This window comes from Loxodonta africana, chromosome 8, assembly GCF_030014295.1.
Source record: "Loxodonta africana isolate mLoxAfr1 chromosome 8, mLoxAfr1.hap2, whole genome shotgun sequence".
Classification (NCBI taxonomy): Eukaryota; Metazoa; Chordata; class Mammalia; order Proboscidea; family Elephantidae; genus Loxodonta; species Loxodonta africana.
In genome coordinates this window covers 85,470,142-85,495,542 of record NC_087349.1, presented here as the reverse complement: position 1 = coordinate 85,495,542, position 25,401 = coordinate 85,470,142, and the positions used below count along the sequence as shown (strand labels likewise).

At 41.4% G+C, this 25,401-nt stretch overlaps 1 protein-coding gene across 17 annotated transcripts in view; it reads left to right on the top strand.

Moving 5' to 3' along the window:
• Nucleotides 1-25,401, top strand: part of OSBPL3 (oxysterol binding protein like 3) — a 224,403-nt gene that overhangs the window by 167,182 nt on the left and 31,820 nt on the right. For all 17 annotated transcript variants that reach the window (XM_003407074.4, XM_003407072.4, XM_003407073.4 and 14 more), the window contains 4 exons: nt 2,979-3,113; nt 4,229-4,322; nt 10,177-10,427; nt 14,463-14,600. In XM_003407074.4, coding sequence (XP_003407122.2) covers nt 2,979-3,113; nt 4,229-4,322; nt 10,177-10,427; nt 14,463-14,600 — 618 coding nt within the window. The remainder of the gene's footprint in view (nt 1-2,978; nt 3,114-4,228; nt 4,323-10,176; nt 10,428-14,462; nt 14,601-25,401) is intronic.

Sequence of the window (25,401 nt, the reverse complement as noted above, 5' to 3'; positions counted from 1 at the left end):
CTTCTTAGCTTTTTATTTGATGCGTTGATTCACAAAAGGTACAAAGAAAGGCAGAGAGAGATCTCATATACCCTTCACCCGGCATCTCCCAATGCTAACATCTTTACAGCTAGTTTTTCAAAAAGGAAAAAAAAATTTTTTTTTCAATCTAATCCTAATACAAATTAAAGCAGATCAGCACAAAATTTTTCTAACGGGCAAAGACAAATTTACAAAAATATTTGCCATCATTGCAGATTTGGAAACACCTTTCATTTCCAATAGAGGGAAATAGTAACACTATGGTATGTACATATCACAAAATATTATCTATCAATTAGAGTTCATTCTTAAAAAGCTTTTAACAGCCAGGGAAAATGTTTACAATATAATGTTAAGTGAATATAACAAACTATGTATAGGCTGTCTATAGTTCGACCCTAGTTTTTCGAAATTAAGCACGAACAGTTTCATAAAAAAAAAAAATCTACCAACAGGTTAATAGGAGTCACTTCTCAACTTGACATCAACAGGTTTGGTACAAGTTTTTCTGGGTGATGAGACTTTAAGTGATATTTATTTTATTTACACTTCTCTTTAATTTTTATTTTGAGCACATTCCTTTTATCCTCAGGACAGATAGTAATTTTGAAAAAAATGATTATGTTCCAGTGCTGTTTGCAGAAGTTTATAAATACATAGGTGTGTATGTGTATATAGTGCCCTGGTGGTGCAGTGGTTAAGAGCTGGGCTGCTAGCCACCAGCTTCTCCTTGGAAGCCCTATAAGGCAGTTCTACTCTGTCCTGTAGGGTCACTATGAATCAGAATTGACTTGACAGCAATGGATTTGGATTTGGTTTGGGTTTATATATATATATATGTAATGATTAAAATTGTTTCAAAACAAAGCTATGTGTAGAAAAAGGATTGGAGAGAAATGTGTCAAATGCTTATAGTGGCTGTATTATGTGATAGAGTTATGGCATTCACTTCCCTCTCTCTTTTCTCTGTTTATTTAAAATAGAAAAACCACCACTCAGGCCTTATCAACTTGAGGGAAAAATATTGAATTGAACTGGCTAGGTTAATATTTTCATAAGTGAACTCCTGGGTTGTGCAAGACACTGTGCTGGGCCTTGGTGGCTGTTGCGTCGGTTGGGTTTTCACTGTGTATTTATATGAAACTGCTGGAATAGGGGAACCAGAAAGGGCTAGGGGCTAGGCTTATTATTTTCAGTGTTGGCTGGACAGGAAATCCTTCTGACCCATCGGTTTAGGGGGAGGAAGATATAGAGAGAGCAGGAGTGACTGGTTAAAAATTAAAGAGTAGAACAAGTAAATAAATCATTAACGTTTTACGTGGCAGTGGCACACCAAAGACACAGGGAACACCAAAGACACAGGGCAATTCAGTTGTTTAAGCGAGCATTAAAGGAGCTCAAGTTACCTGCTGCAGCATCTTCAAACTCATAGCATGTGCCAGGCTCTTTGAAGAGAGAGCTCTTTCCCTTGAAGGTGACAGCTGTGATACTTACTTATGGCTCCTAAAGTGACCTCTGTTAGTCTGGGGAGGAAGCCTACTTTTCAGAGGCTATGTGTATATTAAAATGTGCAGGATCATGAATCTTATTTAGGATGAAACAGAGAAAGGGATGTACATTTTAAAGTGTTTCTGAAGTAAACATTTCATAAAGGGGACCACTCGCCCTTTATTAATTATGAAAATCTGCTGTGGTCCCCCTGTTGTAGCATCCCCTTCGTGGGTATAATTTATGTTTATGAGACTTAGGAGTATGTTCTGAACTCATACAACTTCTGGGTAAAGCATAATCTGCCTTAACTTTCATTCCCCAAATTATTGTGGGACTCAGTTATCAGATATATAATGTTATAGAAGCAGCTCCTTTATCAGCCCAGTGAAAAATGTGTGCTGCTGGGAAGCTCAGGAGAGCTGTCTTCTCTAATTCAAAGGAATTGGATCATCTTGCTCTGAGTCTGTTCTTACGCCTCAAGGTCTAGTTCAGATACCACTTACTCTGTATAGCCCTTCCCAAAGCAGAGCTGCCTGATCAGAGTCCATCTCAGCTTCCTCTCCTGTAGCACTTTGTTCCACAAGCATAGTGTGACGTATGTTGGGGTGTGTAATTATAACTCTCTGTGGCCAGCACAGGACTATGTATAAAGCAATTGCTCAATTTGTTGAATTGAATTGAATTTTCTTTTGCAAATAGAATAGGAAGCATATGCCCAAAGTATCTAGGTCCTTCCCAGAGGGCAGGTATAGACCCATTGGAGTACAGCGACCTAGTCAGTGGGGTAGGGAATGAGGGCCATGCATGCTTAGAAAATACTGATAGTTTGTCGTCTTGTTTGTATAAAGGCTTATAAAAGGGGTTAGGGACTTCCTTTCTTTGCAGAATCATTGTGGTGGAGAGAGACAGACAAAGAGAATTTTTCTCATCCATCCATGAATAATGAATAACCTACCACCAGGGGCACTTCTGGACCAAAAATGCACTGTTGATGTGCCAAGAGACAGCTCAAAAGCAGCCTATTGGCCTCCATGGGAGCATAGGAGCAGAAGGAAGCAGCCATGCAAGGATATGCATTCCATACAATTCAGAGGAAATTTTAGGATGAAAAGAGACATCCTGCAGTGGTAGGGAATAAAAGGATATGAGTCAGCGTTTGAATTTTTTTCCCCCTCGAAGAGAACAAAGCCTGGTAGGGCAGTCATTTTTTGCTTTGAGATGTGTTGCGTGGGCCTGAGCAGTGATTGTCCCTGGTAGTGAGGTGCCCATTTCAGGGAAGACTTCAATTTTTCATTGTGTTTTGTGTGGGGCTTACTTCTCCTCAACTTCGGAGCTGACCCCTGCTTGGAATTGCTTGTTTGCATGGGCCTGTGACCTTGTATATCATGCCACTAAATCATGTGTTGATTTTGCTTCTCTTGAGACTGTTTCTAAATATATGTGTTTTTGATGTTTTTTTCAAATAGGAAAACTCCAGAGATGAAAACCGAGCTCTGGTTCATCAGCTTTCCAACGAAAGTAGACTTTCCCTTGCCGACTCCCTTTCAGAGTTTTTTGATGCACAGGAAGTTCTGTTATCGCCAAGCTCTTCAGAAAATGAGGTTTGAATGCTGCTTTTAGTTAGGTGCTTCGGAATCTCTTTTGTTGCTTTGTTGGCTAACCAGTTCAGTACATACCCATAGTTAGAAACACTAAGCTCAATAGCCCTTTTCCGCCATTTGCATTCTGAAGATCTTTCTCATACCTCATGCCCTAAAAGCCCAAGATGATACAAAATCTTAGAAGAAGAAAGTTGTACGAGTAGAAGGAGTTTGAGTACTTCCTCTTTTCTGTGACTTAATTTATCATACCTGTTTTCAATAATAGGTTCATAGTTTACTTTTAGCTATTTGATAATATAATACTTCCACTACAGGAAAAGAAATTAGCATCCCCTAGTTTTTGTGTGTGTGTGTGTGTGTGTGTGTGTTTATAGGTCATAGAATTTGACCTATATTAGCTTAGCCACTTATAGTTACATGTGTAGTAGTGTTTTGAATTGATGCATAAAGACCATACTTTCCTGCATAGGCAAGTATCATAGTTAGCATTCCCATATGTAAGTATGTACTCTTACTAAAAAAAACTATTACCCCTTAAATATACAGTTAAGCTCTTGGCTGCTTACCAAAAGATTGGCAGTTTGAACCTACCCAGACACTCCAAGGGAGAAAGACCTGGCAATCTGCTTCTATAAAGATTACAGCCGAGAAAACCCTATGGGGTGGTTCTACTCTGTCACATGGGATCACTGTGAGTGGAAAATGACTCCACAGCACTAAACAACAATCTTGTTTGTGTAATAATTTCCATATACATTCTTTTTTCACAAATAGTGCAAAGACATATTGTAACTAAGTCTAGCCAAACTTTAACAAGTTCTGAAAATGTAGTCTGAATTAATAAAAATTTTTATAGTAACTGAAATCTTGAGCTTACTTAGTATTTCTCTTGTGAGACGCAATCAAGAATGTATAAGATTTCTCATAACAGGTGTTTGCTGTGACTATCACCAAGGCAGACTGATGCATGGGCCTCTATGAAAACAGCATCCAAGATTATTTCTATGGATTTGTAACATGGGATCCAAGTAGTATTTGATCAGAGAAACTGTTTTATGAACATCTGACTCTTGATTACTCTTATTCTGATGTAAATTATTTCTTCTTTCCCCTAGATTTCTGAGGATGACTCATATGTCAGTGACATAAGTGATAACCTTTCCTTAGACAACCTCAGTAATGATTTAGACAATGAGAGACAGACCTTGGGTAAGATTTAAATTGTTTGATCTCTGAAAGTTTGGATCTTCCTAGATACTAATAAGCATGTATTGACTGCCTAATGCTAGCAGGATCAGTATGAAGTACAACATAAGAAAACTAAAACCAAGTCCCCACCCTTGAGGATTTTATAATTTAGCTGGGGAGACAGCACCAACATGTGAAAGATGTGTACATTCATAAATTCTTCTGTTTATGTAAATTTTATTTAATAAAATGAGCATATTCCACTTATATAAATATCAAAATTTAATGCAACAGGTGTCCCTTATACAGTCAAATATTCTCTTTGCAAACAGAATATAACTTCTTGCTTTTAGGCATCTAGGGATTTTTATAATTTAGGAATTCTATGGGGCTTTAAAGGAAACCCTGGTGGTGTAGTGGTTAAGAGCTGTGGCTGATAACCAAATGTTGGCAGCTCAAGTCCACCAGGTGCTACTTGGAAACTCTATGGGGCAGTTCTGCTCTGTCCTATAGGGTCGCTGTGAGAATCGACTTGATGGCAATGGGTTTGGTTGGTTTTATAAGGCTTTAAAAAAGCCTGCTTTTAAAGGAGAATGAAGAACACCAAAGACACAAGGTAATTATGAGCCTAAGAGACAGAAAGGGCCACATAAACCATAGACTACATCAGCCTGAGACCAGAAGATCTAGATGGTGCCCGGCTACAACTGATGACTGCCCTGACAGGGAACACAACAGAGAACTCCTGAGCGAGCAGGAGAGCAATGGGATGCAGACCTCCAATTCTCATAAGAAGACCAGACTTAGTGGTCTGATTGAGACTAGAAGGACCCTGGAGGTCCTGGTCCCCAGACCTTCTGTTAGCCCAAGACAGGAACCATTCCGAAGCCAACTCTTCAGACAGGGATTGGACCGGACTGTGGGATAGAAAATTATACTGGTGAAGAGTGAGCTTCTTGGATCAAGTAGACACAAGAGACTATGTGGGCAGCTTCTGTCTGGAGGGGAGATGAGTGGGCAGAGGGGGTCGGAAGCTGGCCAAATGGACACAAAAATAGAGAGTGGGAAGAAGGAGTGTAATGTCTCATTAGGGGAAGAGTAACTAGGAGTATATAGCAAGATGTATATAAATTTTTGTATGAGAGGCTGACTTGATTTGTAAACTTTCACTTAAAGCACAATAAAAATTAAAAATAAATGAAAGTCTGCTCTTAGTGGCACTTACGCTTCAGATTCTTCAAGATAGCACATTTGAAAGCAACAAGGCTAAAATATGTCCCTTTATTACTGGTGGATCACAAGAGGGAAAATGGCAGTCAGGAAAGTTACTTCATAATGCTGGCTTGAACTATAGGACTCCCTGGGTGGCACAAGTGGTTAAGCGCTCAACTACTAGCTGAAAAGTTGGCGGTTCAAGCCCACCCACAGGCACCTTGAAAGACAGGCCTGACATTCGGCTCCAAAAGGTCATAGCCTTGAAAACCCTGTGGAGCAATTCTATTCTGCACACATGGGGTCACCAAAAGTCAGAATCGACTCCATGGCAACTAACAACAACAGTTTGAACTCTGGGGTATCCAGACTATCTGGCTATCTCCAAACGACTCAGATGGAAGCCTGTTTAGGAAGCCCTTAAGGAGAATCTGTCCAACTGAACAGTTTTCTCTCAGGGGTCCTGTAGCATCAAATACTCCTAGACTTGGTTCTCAGTGTATATTGGAGTCTCTAGGTTTGTCTGTACCGTGCGTTGGACACCCAAAACACCACCGATTTTTCTATCTACATGCAAGACAGGGACCATGTTGGATAAATTTTTGATATTTCAGTACTTCTCAGCTCAATAACTATGTGTGAAATATAATGATAAATTGTTACTGAATGCCAAACAGCCTCCTCTTTGGGGACCACAATATAGAATAAAAGGCAGGTCATTTTACTATCTTCTGGGAGAACATGTGTTCAGCACCACACCTGATAGAAGTGAGATGCCTCACCATGCTCTATATTTCACTTGAACTGTTTCTGCAGAGATGACTCTGTCCATGGTAAAGTCTTAAGAACCAATAGGTTGAAAGGAAAAGGCTAATGATACAGTAGCAAGTTTATGTGCTGCTTGTTTTTCTAGAAAAGCCAGAAGGCAAATTGAGAAATGAAGAAGCATCACTTACTCCCTTGGCAAACAGCACACATACTAAAATGACATTCCCGCTATGGGTAGGGAATACTGACAAACTGACAGAAGTCCTCCTTCTCTTTGAGGTCTTTGGGAGGTGGCCAAAGGGAACACAAGAGTGAATGGAGGGCTCAGAGGTCAAAGATGGAAACAGAGGACTTGCCCCAGAACCTAAGACAATGGCTATGCTTAGTTTAAACTGACCAGGAAAGGCATTTAAGAGGTTAAGGTTGTTGTATCTTATCCCACCTACCACCCATCTGTCAGTTTGTTATAATGTGGTGGCTTGTGTGTTGCCATGGTGCTGGAAGCTATGCCACTGGTATTTCAAATACCAGCAGAATAACCGATGGTAGACAGGTTTCAGAGGATCTTCCAGACTAAGATAGACTAGGAAGAAAGCCCTGGTGATCTGCTTCCAAAAATTAGCTAATGAAAGCCCTGTGGATCACAACAAGATATTGCTATATAGTGCTGGAAGATGAGCTCCAGAGGTTGGAGGCATTCAAAATACACAGTGGCCTCAGCAGTGAAATCATGCATACCAGTGATCATGAAGATGGCGGAGGACCAGACAACGTTTCATGGGGTTACCGTGAGTTGGCGTGCACTTGATGGCAACTAACAACAATATTGTCCCACAGTGAATTTGCTAAAATGCTGGCCAGCATTGCCTTAGCTGGAACAAACACTGGGCAAAACCCAGCTTTCTTCTTCATCAGTATTTGAATACTAGAAATGGGTGTCCAGTTCTTTGTAGACATTTTCTAAGGAGAATCAGATTTCTAAACATCCGCACTCTACTGAAAAGATTGGCTATAAAAATAACCTGTATGTCTTGACTATTACACGGTATTGCCTACAAGAGGAAATAGTATTGGATTAAGCTCTTGATAAATTATTACACTAAAATTTCTCTGAGCCCATAGTAAACACCAGGTATTTAGAGTGCTTCCTATTAATTTCTTAAAAAAAAAAATCTCTGGGCACATTGCTGAAAGAAATTAAAGAAGACCAAAATAACTGGAAAGACATCTCATGTTCATGGATTGGAAGACTTCACATTGCTGAAGTGGCTATACTACCCAAAGTGATTGACATATTCAATACAATTTCTATCAGAATTCCAAGGGCCTGTTTGAAGAAATGGGAAAACCAGACTTCGAATTCATATGGAATTGTAAGGAACCCTGAGTATCCAAAACAATACTGAAAAAAGAACAAAACTGGCATTCTCACACTTCCCTATTTCAAAACTAAGTAAAATAATCAAAACAGTATGGTACCGGCATAAGGATAGCCATACAGAACAATGGAATAGAACTGTGAGTCCAGAAATAAACCCATACGTCTATAGCCAGTTGATTTTCAACAAGCGTACCAAGACCATTCTGTAAGGAAAGAATAGTCTCTTCAACAAATTGTGCAGGAACAACTGGATCTCCTCATGTAAAAGAAAGAAGTTGGACCCCTGCATCACATGATATACAAAAACTAACTAAAATGGACCAATGACTTAAATATAAGCACTAAGACCATAAAACTCTTAGAAGAAAAACACAGAGGTGAATCTTCATGACCTTGGACTTAGCAATGAATATTATTCAGCCAGAAAAATAAATGAAGTTCTGATACATGCTATGACATGGAACAACCTTGAAAACATTATGCTGAGTGAAATAAGTTAGGCTCAAGAGGACACATATTGTATGACCCCGCTTACATGAAATACCTCGAACAGGCTAATGAATAGAGAAAAAAGTTGATTTGTGGTTATCAGGAGGTGGGGGAAAGGGAGAGTGGGTTATTGCTGATGGAGTGTTGAGTTTCTGTTTTGGAAGTAATGTCACTGGATTCTATCCTTAAAAATGGCTCAAATGATAAACTTTATTATATATATATTTTATCACAGTAATTTAAAAAGAAAAAAAAAGATTATGGCCTTCATATATAAATCCATAAGGTTTTCACTGGCCAAGTTTTTTCGGAAGTAGATCACCAGATTAATGCCCATGGAAGCCGCAGTCACGAAATCAGACTACGTATTGCATTGGGCAAATCTGCTGCAAAAGAGCTCATTAAAGTGTTAAAAAGCAAAAATGTCACTTTGAGGACTAAGGTGCACCTGACCCAAGCCATGGTATTTTCAGTCACCTCGTATAAATGCAAAAGGTGGGCAATGAATAAGGAAGACCAAAGAATAATTGATGCATTTGAATTATGGTATTGGTCAAGAGTATTGACTATACCATGGACTCCCAGAAGAACAAACAAATCTGTCTTGGAAGAAGTACAGCCTGAATGCTCCTTAGAAATGAGGATGGTGAGACTTCGTCTCGGGTACTTTGGACATGTTATTAGGAGGGACCAGTCCCTGGAGGACATCATGCTTCATAAGGTAGAGGGTCAGCGAAAAAGAGCAAGACCCTCAACGAGATGGATTGACACAGTGGCTGCAACAATGGGCTCAAACAGTAACTTGTGAGGATGGTGCAGGACCGGGCAGTGTTTCATTCTGTTGTACACAGGGTTGCTGTGAGTTGGAACTGGCTCAAGGGCACTTAACAAGAGCAATATCATAATAAATAGGAAAACTGACAATTCAGAAAAAAAAGAGATTGTCATGAAAGCATCTCAAACCACACTAAAAATTTTTAAAATGTAAGTTAAAACAAGGAGATAACACTGTCCACCTAACAGTTTGACAAATATTAAAAATAAATGGTGATGAGCTTGGAAAGAGGAGATGGGCGCTTGCGTATGTTGCAGGTAAACGTGTAAACTGAGGCAGCCTTTTTGAAGAGCAATCTGATCATATGACTCAAAAGTCTAAAGATGTTCATAGACTTTGACATAGTAGCACTGTGTCTGTGTATTCTAATAAAATCATCAGACCAATTGCCATCAGTTCCAACTCATAGCAACCCTATAGGACAGAATAGAACTGCCCCACAGAGTTTCCAGGCAGTGCCTGGTGGACTCGAACTGCCAACCTTTTGGTTAGTAGACATAGCTCTTAACCACTACACCACCAGGGTTTCAAAAAATCATCAGAGATACAGTCAGTACATCTAAGTGTGTGAATATTCACTACTGTTTTATTCCTATCATAGCAAAATATTGAAATCTAAAAGTTCAACAGTAGGTAGAGGTTCATTAAGTTATGACATATTCCTACAATGGAATATTTTATTGTCATTCAGTGTGATGTTTTGGAAGAATTTTAAATAACATAGGAAAATACATTAGCTGAATAGGCAGAATATAAAACTACACTATGAGCTGTATGGATAGAGAAAACACTAAACGAAAATACTCTAAAAAATAAATGGCTGCTGTCTTGGTGATGGAATAGTGGATGACTTTTATTTCATTTATCATTTTCCTGTAATGAACTCAATGTTTTTATCAGAATTTAAATTTTTTTTTTTTTTTAAGTCAGAAAGTTTTTTTTAAAAAAGCTTGAGGGGGAACCCAAGTGTCTCTGTGTGAATAAATTCCATGAGTTTTCGTGCATGTAATTTTTGCACCATCGAGCTGCTCAGACTTCTTTTGCTTATTGTCTGGCTTTCAGTCATATTCTGGATACTGAGTTTAAGGGTAAAATTGGGTACCACTGGTTAAGATTTGCTTCTTGGATTATTTTTTTAAATAATAAAATAAAAAGCCTTCTAGAGACAATCAGACTTATTTCCTTTTTAGGGCCTGCTTTTGAACATGACAGAGAAGCAATGTCTAAAAGAAGAACCTGCTTGCCTGCACCGTGCCCCAACACCGGTAACATCAGCTTGTGGGGCATCCTGAGAGACAACATTGGGAAGGACCTGTCGAAAGTGGCGATGCCGGTGGCGCTAAACGAGCCCCTGAACACGCTGCAGAGGCTCTGTGAGGAGCTGGAGTACAGCGAGCTTCTGGACAAGGCCGCGCAGATTCCTAATCCCCTGGAGAGGATGGTGAGGGCTCCCTTCCAATAGTATTGTGCCCCCGGCTGCGCTGAGCCAGAGGCCAGTCATGGGGCCCTGTGGAGGCAGCTCGAGAGACGAGCTCGCCTTCCACTTTGATTGCTCTGGAGATGGGCTCATTTCTCAGCAGTGTCTGGTTCCCTCTGCCTGGCTGTTTCCAGTCACCTTGTCAGCATTTGCCATGTGGGGCTTCTCTGTGACAGCTGTGGCTGAGGTAGTTCTGCACCATGGTTTTGCTCATCCTCTCTCTCCAGCAGCCTGCCGTGGGATTGTCTGATATGCCTGGCTAGAAAACATGTCTTTAGGGCTGTCTCCGTGCTCGTTTTTACTACACTGGGTAAACAGAATTTAATTCCTTGAGCTGTTTTTCTCATGTAGAGGAAATTTCCCTTGAGAATGTTTTTTGTTTATTTTTGGAAGTGTCCCATCAGCTCCTGGATTTTTGAGAAATATCCTCAGAAGAGGGTTTTGCATCAAAAAAGATTCTTGCATTTGTTTTTTTCCTTTTATTTCTATAAAGTTAAAAAAAAGTAACATCCTATAAAAATCCATCTTGAGTTCTGTACTCAGTATAGCTTTCAGTCACAGGTTGTTAGCTTTAGAAAGGGCTACCAAGTATTTCTGGGGTTCCTGGGTACACAAATAGTTAAGCACTTGGGCTACTAAACAAAAGGTTGGTAATTTGAGTCTACCCAAAGGCTCCTCGGAAGAAAGACCTGGCAATTTACTTCTGAAAAATCAGCCAGCTCTTCTCTGACACACATGGGGTCACCATGAGTCAGAGCTGGCTGAAAGGCAACTGTTTTTTGTTTTTGTTTTTTTAATTTATTTTCCAAGTGTTTCTAATCCTTCCGCTACCTTGGTGGTAAGACTAGTCAAATCTCTCTCTTCTGTGACTTTGTTCCTGAAAACTGGGCTCTGTTCCTCTTTTACTTCCTCAAACCTGGTAAACATTAGGGTCTTTGTGTGGAATGCTGGGGCCTCCCTGTGTCCCCCAAGTGAAGACTCTGTCCTGGGCATTTGCTGATGGGCTAAATTAGAATTAGCATCCCCTGGCTCCACTGACCTACCAGGGCTCCCTTGTAAACGTGCTGACAACCTCCCACTGATAGAGCATGCCGTTCTTTTCTCAATTCTAAGCATTCTGCAGTTTTCAGCCCTCATTAAAACTTCATTACTTTGACCAAAAGCAAAGAAGTTTCCGGGATAAACTGAATGCTTCAAAGGTCAGTGGAACAAGGTCAGGGGTTTGGGGACCATGGTTTAAGGGGACTTCTAAGTCAATTGGCAAAATAATTCTATTATGAAAACATTCTGCATCACACTTTGAAATGTGGCGCCTGGGGTCTTAAATGCTAAAAAGCGGCCATCTAAGATGCATCAATTGATCTCAACCCACTTGGATCAAAGGAGGTTGAAGAACACCAAGGTCACACGATAACTATGAGCCCAAGAGACAGAAAGGGCCACATGAACCAGAGACCTACATCATCCTGAGACCAGAAGAACTAGATGGTGCCCGGCCACAACCGATGACTGCCCTGACAGGGAGCACAACAGAGAACCCCTGAGGGAGGAGGAGATCAGTGGGATGCAGACTGCAAATTCTAAGACCATACTTAATGGTCTGACTGAGACTAGAGGAATCCTGGTGGTCATGGTCCCCAAACCTTCTGTTGGCCCAGGACAGGAACCATTCCCGAAGACAACTCATCAGACATGGAAGGGACTGGACAGTGGGTAGGAGAGAGATGCTGACAAAGAGTGAGCTATTTGTATCAGGTGGACACTTGAGACTGTGTTGGCATCTCCTGTCTGGAGGGGGGATGGGAGGGTAGAGAGGGTTGGAAGCAGGCAAAATTGTCACGAAAGGAGAGACTGGAAGGGCTGACTCATTAGGGGGAGAGAAAGTGGGAGTATGGAGTAGGGTGTATATAAACTTATATGTGACAGACTGACTTGATTTGTAAACGTTCACTTGAAGCTCAATAAAAATTAAAAAAAAAAAAAACTTCATTACTTTAGTGATTTGAAGATTATGGGAAAATCTTAACCGCTGGCTGAAAGGGACATCTGCTAGTCCTTCCACAAAGTCTCTGGGACCTTCTCCCTTAAAAGAGACTTCTTTCTTGATACTAATGATAATAAGGGTAGGAGAGCAAAACAAGCCGTATTTTTTTGGTTTTGTTACTTTTCCCCCAGAGAATTTCTGCCCAGAAAAGAGAGGCCAGTGGCTTCTAAGGCAAAGTGGTAAAAGTCAATGTTTGTGGGCAGCTCTTTAAAGAAAAAAACTGACTTTGAAGATGAAAGTGTTCTTTAAGGTGTTTTGTTCTTGTGGCAATTTAGAGACCTTTAGGATGTTCAGCTCAGTGATTGGTGTAATTGACCTCGAGAAGAAGTTTAGGGAAAAGCTGCACATCCCAGCACAACTCATTAGGAAGGGCAAGTCCAAGACAGCATTGAGCAGGCACACTACCCGTGGGTTTTGTTCACTGTTCTGCTGGTCAGCTTGTGGGTCTGCCTAGATTCTCTCATGTTGCCACCCAAAAGTAGGGTGTTTCATTGTGCCTGCTCCCCTCTCCTTCCTCTCTCCTCATTATGAATGACACAAGGCTCTTCTATAAATTTTGTCCCATTTTAAATTGTGAAGACAAGTCAAGGTTGATTCAGCATGCCATAGAGACATTGTGACCTTACCGATTAGCAGGTAACCTATGTGGAAGTAAAGAGAGGCACAAACACCCAGGTTTCCCTACCAAAGGCAGTCACAGATGGGAGTGACCTGAGCATAGTGAATTGATGTTTGTCAGCTATCCAGCTGCTCTAAAACAGCCTATAGTGTGAGGTGGCAAGTTGGATCCTATTGCAGGCAACACCAAATATTTTGCAGAAGGCTAGGTAGAGAAGGTTATATGACTCATGAACATTTTTAAAGAAGTCTCCCTGGGTGGTGCAAACAGTTAACCCACTCAGCTGCTAACCAAAAGGTGGCTAAATTGGAGGGTCAAGTCCATTCAGAGGCACCACAGAAGAGAGGCCTGGAGATCTACTTCTGAAAAATCAGCCATTGAAAACCCTGTGAAGCAGTTCTTCTCTGATACACATGGGGCCACCGTGAGTTGGGGTCAACTTGATGGCTACTAGAACATTTACAAAAGGTGTTCAGCTTTTCTTCAGTATAAGAAGCTTCATGAAATGTGCTGGGAAGAAGAAACGCTGAGATTGTTGGTCAATATTAGAAAGAAAAATTTGTTATTACTACTTGGGTTTAACTTTTTTGATGAAAAGAAGGAAAGAGAGGGGGAAGGAAAAAGGAAGAAAAAAAGAAGGAAAGGGTAGGGAGGGGAAAAGAAAAATGTGTGTCTTCGTTGCCCTGAGACGTGGGTATTGGAGGGGAGCTGATAAAAATGGTGAGAGTCTGGCAGAGGGGGCCATTAAAGGATTTTATGCATTTCATGTTCACGTATAGTTTTCTTTCTTGATTTTTCATTTTTCCTCCCAGAAAAACAGAGTTTTTTAAAAGGGACTGTGCTCTATCATATGGCTTGTTTTCCAGGCTCAGGAAATGACTCTCATGGATTTTCTTTCATCAAACGGAGCTTTTAAGTTTCTACACTATCAAATAGTGACTGGTTAAACTCGTGACGCTTATTCCTAAATTTTGAGAGACATCTGGCTTTTCTATGCTCCCTTCCCACTCCTGCCACTCCCCCCCCCCCCCAGAAAAAAAGCCTTAGAAGGATATCAGGATTTAAAAATTTTAAATTGGGCTTAACAGTTCAAAAACAGGGTAGTTCATTTTATAAATGTCATCATCTTGATAGCCTCTACCAACTTTTAGGCATCAAAACAAATGAACGGTGTTTAAATGCTTGGTTAATTTGTTTCTGGGCTACTGACACAAATCTTTGGCTTTCTAAAATAAAACCGTATAGAAAGAAATAGGGATTTTATTTTGTTTGTTTCTTTGTTTGTGAAATCTCTTGGGGACAGGAATAACAGAAAGGTCTTTCCTCTCTGTCCTAGGTGTACGTGGCAGCCTTTGCGGTATCAGCCTATGCGTCTAGCTACTTCCGAGCTGGGAGCAAGCCATTTAATCCAGTTCTTGGAGAAACATACGAGTGTATCCGTGAGGACAAGGGCTTCCGGTTTTTTTCAGAACAGGTGAATACACACCCTTTTTGTTTGTTGGGAGGAGTTGCTTATACCGCTCATTAAATATGCCTCTGTAATATTTATTTTCCCACCTTTCCCTGGCTTCAAAGCAACTGAGATAATCACCATGCTGTTAAACATAAAGAGAAGTATCAATTTCCCTTCCACCGAAACCTAGCCACTACCCGTGGACATAAAGTCGCTAGTAATTCTGAGCTCTCGCTTGGCTATACGCATTGACAACGTTCTTTCTGTTTGAAGTCATAGTAAGAGGATTTTTCAAACCATGGAGCTTTTCCCAAACTGCAGTTCAGAGATTTAATTCGTTGACAGTTATCCTGGATCGTGAACACTCCCACCAGAATAGGTAGCACCAAAAAAATGCATTATTGATTTTGATTTAAGGGGGATCATTCATTCCTGTACTTATTCATTCAATCAGTCAATAGTTATCAAGCATATGCCATGTGCCGGTCATTGTTCCAGGTGCTTGGATGCTGCAGTGGGGTGGGATGGAGGGCAGACAAGAATCCCTGTCCTCATCTAATGAATGGACTTAACTAAACCTATGCTGTTTGAATCCGGAAACCCTGGTGGCGTAGTGGTTAAGTGCTACGGCAGCTAACCCAAGGGTCGACAGTTCGAATCCACCAGGTGCTCCTTGGAAACTCTGTGGGGCAGTTCTACTCTGTCCTATAGGGTCGCTATGAGTTGGAATCGACTCAACGGCACTGGTTTTTGTTTGTTTTTTGTTGTTGTTGTTTGATGCTGTTTGAGTTCCCATAGGTTCCATTAGATTCTTCTCACTTAGGGATGAGCATAGCGTAGTGTTCAAGAGAGCAGGGTTTCTGGAGACAGACAGCCTAGGTTCAAATCTGAGTTCTACCTCCGTCTTAGTCATGTAGTGCTGCTATAACAGAAATACCACAAGTGGATAGCTTTAACAAAGAGAAATTTATTCTCTCTCAGTCTAGGAGAGTAGAAGTCTGAATTCAGGGTGCCAGCCAAAGGCTTTCTCCCTGTGTCGGTTATGGGGGAAGGTTTTTGTCATCAATCCTCCCCAGACAGGGAGCTTCTGAGCGCAGGGACTCCAGGTCCAAAGGACATGCTGTTCTCCTGGCTCTTGTTTCTTGGTGGCATGAGGTCCCTGTGTCTCTCTGGGATTGGTTTAAGATACAACCTAATCTTGTATATTGAGTCCTGCCTCATTAACGTAATTGCCTAATCCTGCCTCATTAACATCATAGGGATAGGATTTACAACACATAGGAAAATCACATTGAATGACAAGAGTGGACAGTCACACAATAGTGGGAATCATGGCCTAGCCCAAGTTGACACATTTTTTTAAATTGAACTGTAGATGAACATTTACCGAACAAACTAGCTTCTTATTAAACAGTACACATACTGTTTTATGACATTGATTAACAACCCCACGACATGTCAACAGTCTCCCTTCTTGACCTTGGGTTCCCTATTACCAGCTTTCCTGTCCCCTCCTGCCTTCTGGTCCTTGCCCCAGGGCTGGTGTGCCCCTTAGTCTTGTTTTGTTTTATGGACCTGTCTAATCTTTGGCTAAAGGGTTAACCTTAAGAGTGACTTCATTACTGAGCAAAAAGGGTGCCTGGGGGCCATACTCTGGGTATTTCTCCAGTCTGTTTCAGGCCAGTAAGTCTGGTCTTTTTTCGTGGATTAGAATTTTGTTCTACAGTTTTCTCCAGCTCTGTCTGGGACCCTCTATTGTGATCCCTGTCAGAGCAGTCAGTGGTGGTAGCCGGGCACCATCTAGTTTTGCTGTACTCAGCCTGGTGAAGGCCGTGGTAGGTGTGGTCCATTAGTCCTTTGGACTAATCTTTTCCTTGTGTCTTTAGTTTTCTTCATTCTCCCTTACTCCTGAAAGGGTGAGACCAGTGGAGTATCTTAGATAGCCACTCGCAGCCTGTTAAGACCCCAGACGCTACTCACCAAAGTAGAATGTAGAACATTTTCTTTATAAACTATGTTATGCCAGTTGAGCTAGATGTTCCCTGAGACCATGGTCCCCACAGCCCTCAGCTCAGCACATCAGTCCCTCAGGGAGTTTGGATGTGTCTGTGGAGCTTCCATGACTTTGCTTTGTACAAGCTGTGACACCTATTTTTGAGGGACACAATTCAATCCATGACAATCTCTTACTAGCTCTGTAACCCAGGCGAGTTACTTAACTTTCCTGTGTCTCAGTTTCCTCTTCTTTCAAGTGGAGATGATGATAATAGTACTTACCTCACATGGCTTTGTGATGATTAAATGAGATGCTGTCTCTAGAGCTCTTAGAACACTGTCTGATAAAAGAAGTATGAGTGTTTCCTGTCGTCGTTGGCACATGACAGCATAGTTTGCATAGTGGAATATTGGAACCAACCTAAATATCTACCAGTAAGGGACTATTTAGCTAAAAAAGGGTGCATATATACTGAAAATAACAGAACAATTCCCCACGCCCACCTGATTATGCCAGTGACCAGGCATGTTCACCCTCTGTATTTCCATAAAGATCAGCTTAGGAACATTAAACATCATTGCTTTGATACATTTCTCTCCTCTCATTCTTAGAAAACTGAGGAAAACGGGCAGCGGATTGCTAAAATATTGTTTTCCTTCCTGTTATCTTGCTGTCCTCTTTATAATTTGATTTGCATTTTGGGGTGGGAAGGAAAGAGTAGTGTGGCTGAGAAACTTACGGAGACAGTGCTTGTCTTCACTGTAAATTATAAGCAGTGGTGTTGGAGCTCAAAGGAACATAAATATATAATAATCCCAAAGCATATTTTCAGTGTCTTCCCAGTTAGAAATTAAAACTGGAAATATTGGGGAGGTGGGGGTTAAATCAGTAGTTAAAGGGATAAGATACTTGGATTCACTTTCAACTGGGTTATTTAAACACCAAGCCTAGAACACAGTAAGAATAAATGAAAATATAATTCGGTTACCATGGTATTATATGTACTCAAGTGAAAATATAAAGGCCCAAAATAGCCCCAAACTATATCAGAAAATCCAGATAAGATGAATAGGTGTAAGAAAAGAGTAGTAACGTGAGCTCGCGTAAAGCTAAGCTTCAATCCTATGAAGCCCTGATGGGCCAGGGCCAAGTTTGGGATCTGCTTGTGTATCTCCTGTGACGGCACAGGGAAAGAAAGCAGAGCTCCTGGGCGCAAAGACGGAAAGAGGTTATGTAACTTAGTCTTTAGTTCCATGAAATGGATCCCAAGGAAATAAGCAAGACAGAGATCTGGTAATTGGTAGTAGCATAGGGTTTGCTGGGTGTAACATAGACCTGCTTTCAAATCCTAACCCTATCACCTACTCTGTGTGTGGTCTTGTACAAGCTACTTAAACTCTCTGAGCCTCAGCTGTTTATCTATAAAATGGGAATGATAATACTTGGCTCAGAGGTTCCAGTAAGGCTGACATGAAATAATAGACTGATATACAAAGTATGTACATTCAGGATAGTAAATGTTCAGTAAACGATAATTTGTCTTGTATTTAGAGGCAACTTTTAGAATATCTTTTAAGATACAGTGTTAAGACTAACAAGAGGAGTACTGAAAAGGCAAAGATGAACTTCAGAAATGGCCTGATCAAATAAAGCTAGAAAGGCATGTATTTGTTACAATATATGTTTTAGTAAGCTAAATAAAAATATTCTCTATTTACTCTACTCTGGCAGAAAGCCAGGCGTCGGGCAGCCAAGAGTCCTCATAGCTAGTTTTACCATGGACCTTGGTAATACCCCAGCCCTGATCATTTATTTAGAATTCAGCCTTAATAGCCTGAGACAGTTGGTTCTTTTAATATACCCAAGAGTGGATCAGTCAATCAGGGACAGAATCATACTAGCTAAGCTTACAAGAGACCGATGTATAAACTAGAATGCTACTATATTCATTTACTGTGAAAAATATAACTGCCATGGGGACCACAAGAATTTAGCCAGCATGACCAGGATGTGCTTCCTCTATAGGCAGATTACCTGGGAAGCCAAATTGTAGTCATTAGGCGAGTGTACAGTGAGAAGGAGAGATGTCTGCAAGATTCCACGCACCTGGCTGCCTATTGCCCCAGGGGTGGGAGGGGTTCTGAGCCAGAGCCCTCCATTTCCTGTCCAGCAGAGGACACATCATTTTAGCCTCCTGCTCTCCCTTCTGGAAACCCTGGTGGCGTAGTGGTTAAGTGCTACGGCGCCAGCCAAAGGGTCAGCACTTCGAATCTGCCAGGCACTCCTTGGAAACTCTATGGGGCAGTTATACTCCGTCCTATAGGGTCGCCATGAGTCGAAATTGACTCGATGGCACTGGGTTTGGTTTGGTTTTTTTGGACACTCCCCTCTCCTGACCTTGTTGTTTATGGTGACCAGCTGACCTGACACTTTCTACACAAATTCCTTCTAACTTAACACGTCTAAAGAGAATGTCAGAATATTTGTTCTGTTTCCGCGTCCGGCCCAGGAGCATTCTGCCTTTACGGAGCCTGCGTGATGCTACTAGCTTCGTCCATTATGTGTAGATCATCTACTTTAGCTTTCAGAGTTTGGGGGTTACTTTGCTTTCATGGGCCTCTCTACAGTAAGTATAAGTTTCTGAATGGCTAATGTAATTTAATGTAATAAGCTGGGCAGGACCTGCAAATTGATATTTTTGGTTGGACGTTTATTCTAAGGAGGACATTGATGAAAATCATATCTCCAAGCTAAAGGACTTTGCAAGAAACAAGGCTAACTCTGCTTTTATACCGAGTTTTCTACTCAACAGAATTAGGTGATTTGAAAAGTGACGGCTGTCCCTTCCCTTAGTCTAAGACCCTAGATTTTGTTGCTTTGTGGTTTTGATGGGTATTGGATGTTTGGGGTCATGAGTGGCAAAGAAAGCTGAATGAATTGCTACTTCATAGCCAGATCTCATGCCTCTCTTTATTGTTTCTCACCTCAAAGACCCCAAAACACTTCATCAAATGACTCATATGGTCAGAAACCAGAGAAAGCATGTATAGGACAAATATCCCTTACAACAAGTATTAGGGTTGTTGTTGTTGTTAGTTGTCATCGAGTCATCTCCGACTCAAGGCAGCCCCACGTGTGAAAAGTAGAACTGCTCCACAGGGTTTTCAAGGCTGTGACTTTTCTGGAGCAGATCGCCCAGTCTATCTTCCAAAGTACCTCTGGGTAGGCTAGAACCGCCAACCTTTCAGCTAGTAGAGTGCTTTGTACTTTTCAAACTTGTACATTATCTTATTTAATCCTCAAAATAGCCCCGTGTGGCAGGCAAGGCAGGGATCACTTACGGGTGAGGAAATCAAGGGCTGGAGGGATTAGTTTTTGGTGCCTCTCAGCTCGTGTGGGAACCCAGCCTTCTGTTTCCAGTCCAGTGTCCTTTCTCCCTCACCCTTTTTGGGGTCTCTCATGTAGAATTGGAGTCCCTGGGTGGGGCAAATGGTTAACACATTTGGCTGCTAACCAAAAGTTTGAGGTTCAAGTCCACCCAGAGGCACCTCGGAAAGAAGGGCCTGGTGATCTACTTCCAAAAAATCAGCCATTGAAACCCAGTGGAGCACAGTTCTACTCTGACACACGTGGGGTTGCCATAAGTCATAGCCAACTGGACGGCAACTGGTTTTGTGTAGATTTAGTTATTGTGCTCAGCGCAACAGGAGTCCTTGGCTATGGAGGTGGGAATAGCCTTTTAGTATACTGTTCAGACTATGGGCCTTTGCCTGTCATTGTCACTTAAACCTTTTATCCTCCAAACTCACATGAGACTTTGTTTTCAATTCCCACTGTGAGCTGGGGAGTGGCCTTTGTGAAGGCGGAACATTCAGAGGTAAATCAGAAACCTTCCTGTGGTATGTACAAACACTCTAGCTGTTCCACCCTCTTGGGGAAGGAGTTTCCTTTGTACCAAGGAATCTGATTCAGCCTGGGACAGATTACTCAATAAGTAGGGTAGGCACTGGCTTAATTGCGTTTACTTACTAATCTGTAGCGCACAAAGATGTGGTGAAACCCAGGTGAAATTGTGCACTACAGATTAATAAGTAAACACAATGAAGCCTATGGGTACCTTGCTTACTGTCAGCTGATACATATCATGCTTACTGGCTAATCCGCCCCTGGATTCAGCTATGGCTTTCTCCATAAGCCCAGAAAAAAATGGGGGAATTCAGAAAGAACTTCCTTTCCTTCCTTACTGGTCAGGAACTGACTGTCCTGCTGGCAAGCTATTCCTAGGTCATTCTTCTGGTGCCTGGCAGAGAGAGAGCACGCTGGTTCTGAGTGCCGTCCAGAGAACTGACGGCTCAGGAAACTCATTTCCGTTAGCTTTGCTTTTTTTTTCTTGTACTTTTGCAAAAGGTTTGGTGTCAAAGCATATGTAATTAAACTATTATCTAAAAGTAACTGTTTCTAATTACACAGAACTTCAGTTGTCCGGATCATTGTTCAAGTCATTTTAGCCATTTACCCACCCAGCCACATACTGTTGAAAATTTGTTTCAGAAAAGCTGAATGGAGTTATTAAAAGTTACTAGCATGTTCTAGGGTTTTCTTCGTGTTCTAATAGCATGTAAGTGATTCAGATGAAGTCTTTTTTTCCTTTTCTCTACAGGTTCAGCCCTCCTTGCTTTTTCTGTTTCTCACTTGGAGAGCTGTGAACATACATTCTTGGACAGACTTATAAGTAGCACACCTATCACTTCTCTCCTTGCACGCCCACATCAACTCTCTGCTAGCTCTTTTATCTACTAGTAGGCAGAATTCTTTGCTACTGATTAAAGTGGTGTCCCCATTCGTTTAAAGACACTATCAGAGGGAAATTCAAGTTGTTCAGATAAAATGAGCAGTAACTCAAATATCTGGCAACTAAACCATTGCTTTGCAGTTTTTTACATTTTCAAGTGAAATCATCACTGCATGTGTGTTTGTTTTGGTTTTTTTTTTTTTTTTTTTGCAAGAAGCTATACTTTTATCAAATTGTGATAAGCTCTGAACATCCCATTAAAAAACCATTGCCGTCGAGTCAATTCTGACTCCTAGTGACCCTATAAGACAGAGTAGAACTGCCCCATAGGGTTTCCAGGGAGCGGCTAGTGGAGATGAACTGTCAACCTTTTGGTTAGCAGCCAACCTCTTAACCACTGAACACAGGGAAAGAGGAAATAACCAGCAACCATATTTTCCCAAATGTCAGGCCATTAGCCTTGGCATCATCCTTAACTGTTCTTTCTTGTATGATCCATATCCTATTCAAGAGCAAATCCTGGGCCCTTCCTTCAGAGTATGTTCAAAGCCAGTCGTTTTCTCTACATCCTTCACTGGTGCTTGCTGCCTAGCACGGGCCACCATGATCAACAACCAAACCAAACCAAGCCAAACCCATTGCTGTTGAGTTGATTTCAACGCATAGGGACCCTATACGATCAATGACAGGACTATTGCAATATCTCATTAACTGGCCTATTGTTCCCATAGCCAGTTCCAGAACAATACGTAAAAGATATAACGAGAATAGAGACTCAACCAAACCCTTAACAAAGACAGGTTAGATTGTACTTGTTATTCTCTGTTCTGGAAGATTTTAGAAGGATGGCATCAAATGATTAATCGTGAACTACCTCTTTCCATGGGCATTCAAGTTCATCAAAGCCTTTGTATAATATTTTCACATTGGTTGGTGTCCACTGCCACCTTTGATGCTGGCATTGGAAGATACACCCAGCGCCAGAGTGGTTGTTTTAAACAAGCAGAGTCTGCTCTAAATCCTCCCACAACTCCCTAGGTCCTTTGGAATAAAATCCCAAGTCCTGACACAGCCTTCAAAGCCCTACACATCCTGCCCCAGCCATCTCTCTGGCCGTGTCTCCTACTACTTCCCCCCTTGCTCATTCAGCTGCAGTCTTTGTGGGTTCTCTGAAGACATGGCAGGCATTTCCCAGCTCTTGGCATTTGCTGTGTCCTCTGCCTGGGATGCACTTCTCCCAGGATCTGTGTGGTTAGCGTCCTTATTTCTTTCAGCCTCAGAGGTTTCCATCATTAGAGAGCCCTGCCCTTCCCACCCTGCCTGGAATAGCACTCCCACCCACCCACCCCACCCCCGTCCTCGTGCCTGGCTTTATTTTCCCAGACTTAAACATTACTGCCGATAAATTACGTACTTGTTTATTGTCTGTCTCGCCCACTTCCTCACTGAAATGTGAACTCCATGAGAGTAAGAATTTTTGCTTCTTTTGTTTATTCTTGTACCCTCAGTGACGAAAACAGCATCTGACATGTCGTAGATAACGTTTGATAAGTGACATGGGATGAATGGCCACGAGGTCCGCTCCCTGGATAATTTTTAACCTGGAGCTTGTACCCGTCCTTCAAGCTACCCTAGGCTGTTGTAGGCAAGTCAGGAACTAGGAAGACCATATCTTAATATCTCTGGACAGCTTCAGGGTAGAAGTGGTGCAATCAAGGGGTATTTTTCTAAATGAAAAACAAAAAAAAAAACTTACAAAATACACAAATCTTGAAATACATCCTTTCACCATTTGCATCTCCCTTTACCGCCTACCTCTTATATAAAGTGCATTCAAGGCCTCAATCAAAATGGTTAAGTGAAGGTGAAGAAAGGCCTCAGATACACAAATAAATGACAAGAATTCTTAACTAGCAGGGAAGCTCATTGAATTATGGCTTATACAAAGAAAGAAGCATGGCCTTATTAAGGAAATATTTATATAATAAAAGCCATGTATACTAATTTCTTAAATGGAGCCCTTACCATTCAGAATTGCTCTAATTTGATTGGGGTAGAAAGGAGGTAATGGAGAGACATGCTAAAAAAAACTAGTAGTCTAAATTGTATTTACCCAGTAAGTTAAGACCCAGGCTCTGCTCTAGGGCTGGGTTAGATCAAACTTAAACTCAGCTACTGCCTCTTCTGTGCCTGGGCTAAGATAAATCCCACCCTAACAAATACAGGTTAGTTAGACTGTGCTTGTTATTCTCTATTCTGGAAGATTTAGGAGGATGACATCAAATGATTAACCATGAACTTCCCCTTTCCATGGGCATTCAAGTTCATCAAAGCCTTTCTATAATATTTTCAAATTGGCTGGCACCTTTAATGCTGGCATTCAAAGAAGACATAGAGAACAGATGACAGAATCATAGCATTTTGAAGTGAGAGGGATCTGCAGACTTTGGTTTGCAAAGAAAGAAATGAGTCTCAGAGAAGTTGGAAAGGTCAGATTTAAAAGATTCTTTTTTCTAAATATTCACAAGAGGGACCTTAATGATACACTGTGGCTTTGGTGAGGGACAAGTGTGTCAATTTGAGAGCAGCCGTAGAGAGGCTACTGGACATACAGAAAAGAGCATTGGACGTGCAATCAGGGGACATGGGTTGGAAGTGCTGCCTTTGTCACTAATTAACTGGGTAGCACTGGGCAGGCTTTTTACTGTACAGAACCCCTGCTTCCTAATTTATAAAATAGGGGTCATAATACCTAAGATACCAGGTTGCCATGAGGACTAAGCGGAAATACCACTCATGAAAATATTATGGCTACTATATACCAGCATACATTGCTGGGCATTTACATATGTCATCTTATTTCAGTTTGCAAAGTCATTGTTATTAACACCGTTTTACAGATGAGGTAGGGGGCATTGGTGGTTCTGTGGCAGGATTCTCACCTCCCTTGCAGGAGACCTGAGTTCAATTCCTGGCCAATGCACCTTGTGCACATCCACCACCCATTTGTCACTGGAGGCTTGTGTGTTCCTCTGATGCTGAACAGGTTTCAACGGCACTTCCAGACTAAGAGGGATTAGGTAGAAAGGCTTGGAGATCAATTTCTTGAAATCAGCAGTGAAAATTGTTTGCATCAAAACAGTCCAAGCTTAGTCAATCATGGGGATGGTATATGACAGGCAATGTTTCATTCCATCATTGTGCAGGGGGTCTCCACGAGTCTAGAGGTGACTCAATGACAGCTAACAACAACCCAGATGAGGTACCGGAGGCTCAGGGAGATGCGGAAACTTGCTGAAGATCATACAGCCAGTAGATGAGGTAGCACAGACCCAGATCTGTGGAACCCCAAAAGCTCTCATTCATTCGCCGACCCTAGTGCAGCACGTGGCAGATGCCCCGTGAAAGTTTCATGAGTAAATACCTGCTGTAAGGAAATGTCAAACGGAAATAAGACATCAATTTACATTTCACTGAAAAGCTTTTTAAACATCCTAGAAGCAGTATGGACCATATAAATCATCCCCAAAGACCTTTGTAAACCGTAACGAAATAAGCAAAATGGTTGATATTTGAGGTTTATTCATTCAGAAAACATCTATTCAGCCCTCTAAAGGCACTCTGCTAAGCACTGATTCATTAATGTAACCCAATAGTTTTAAAAGGTCAAAGTTGTATTTTTAGGGAATGAAGCCCTGGCGGCACAAGGGTTAAGAAGTTGACTGCTAACCAGAAGATCGGCAGTTTGAATCCACCAACCACTTCTTGGAAACCCTGTGGGGCAGTTCTACTCTGTCCTATTACAGGGTTGCTATGAGTTGGAATCAACTCAGTGGCAATGGGTTTGGTTTGGTTTGGATACACACTTTATTGTACAATAGCATTTCTTACATAATTCCCTGTTTTATGGGATTTAAAATTTTTACAGAAGAGGGTTATAGTGTTTATACACTATATTTTGCTTTGATGGTTTACTTTTGGCCATGTGTATAAAGATGCCAATTTTTTTCTGTGGGCATATAATCGGTAATAAT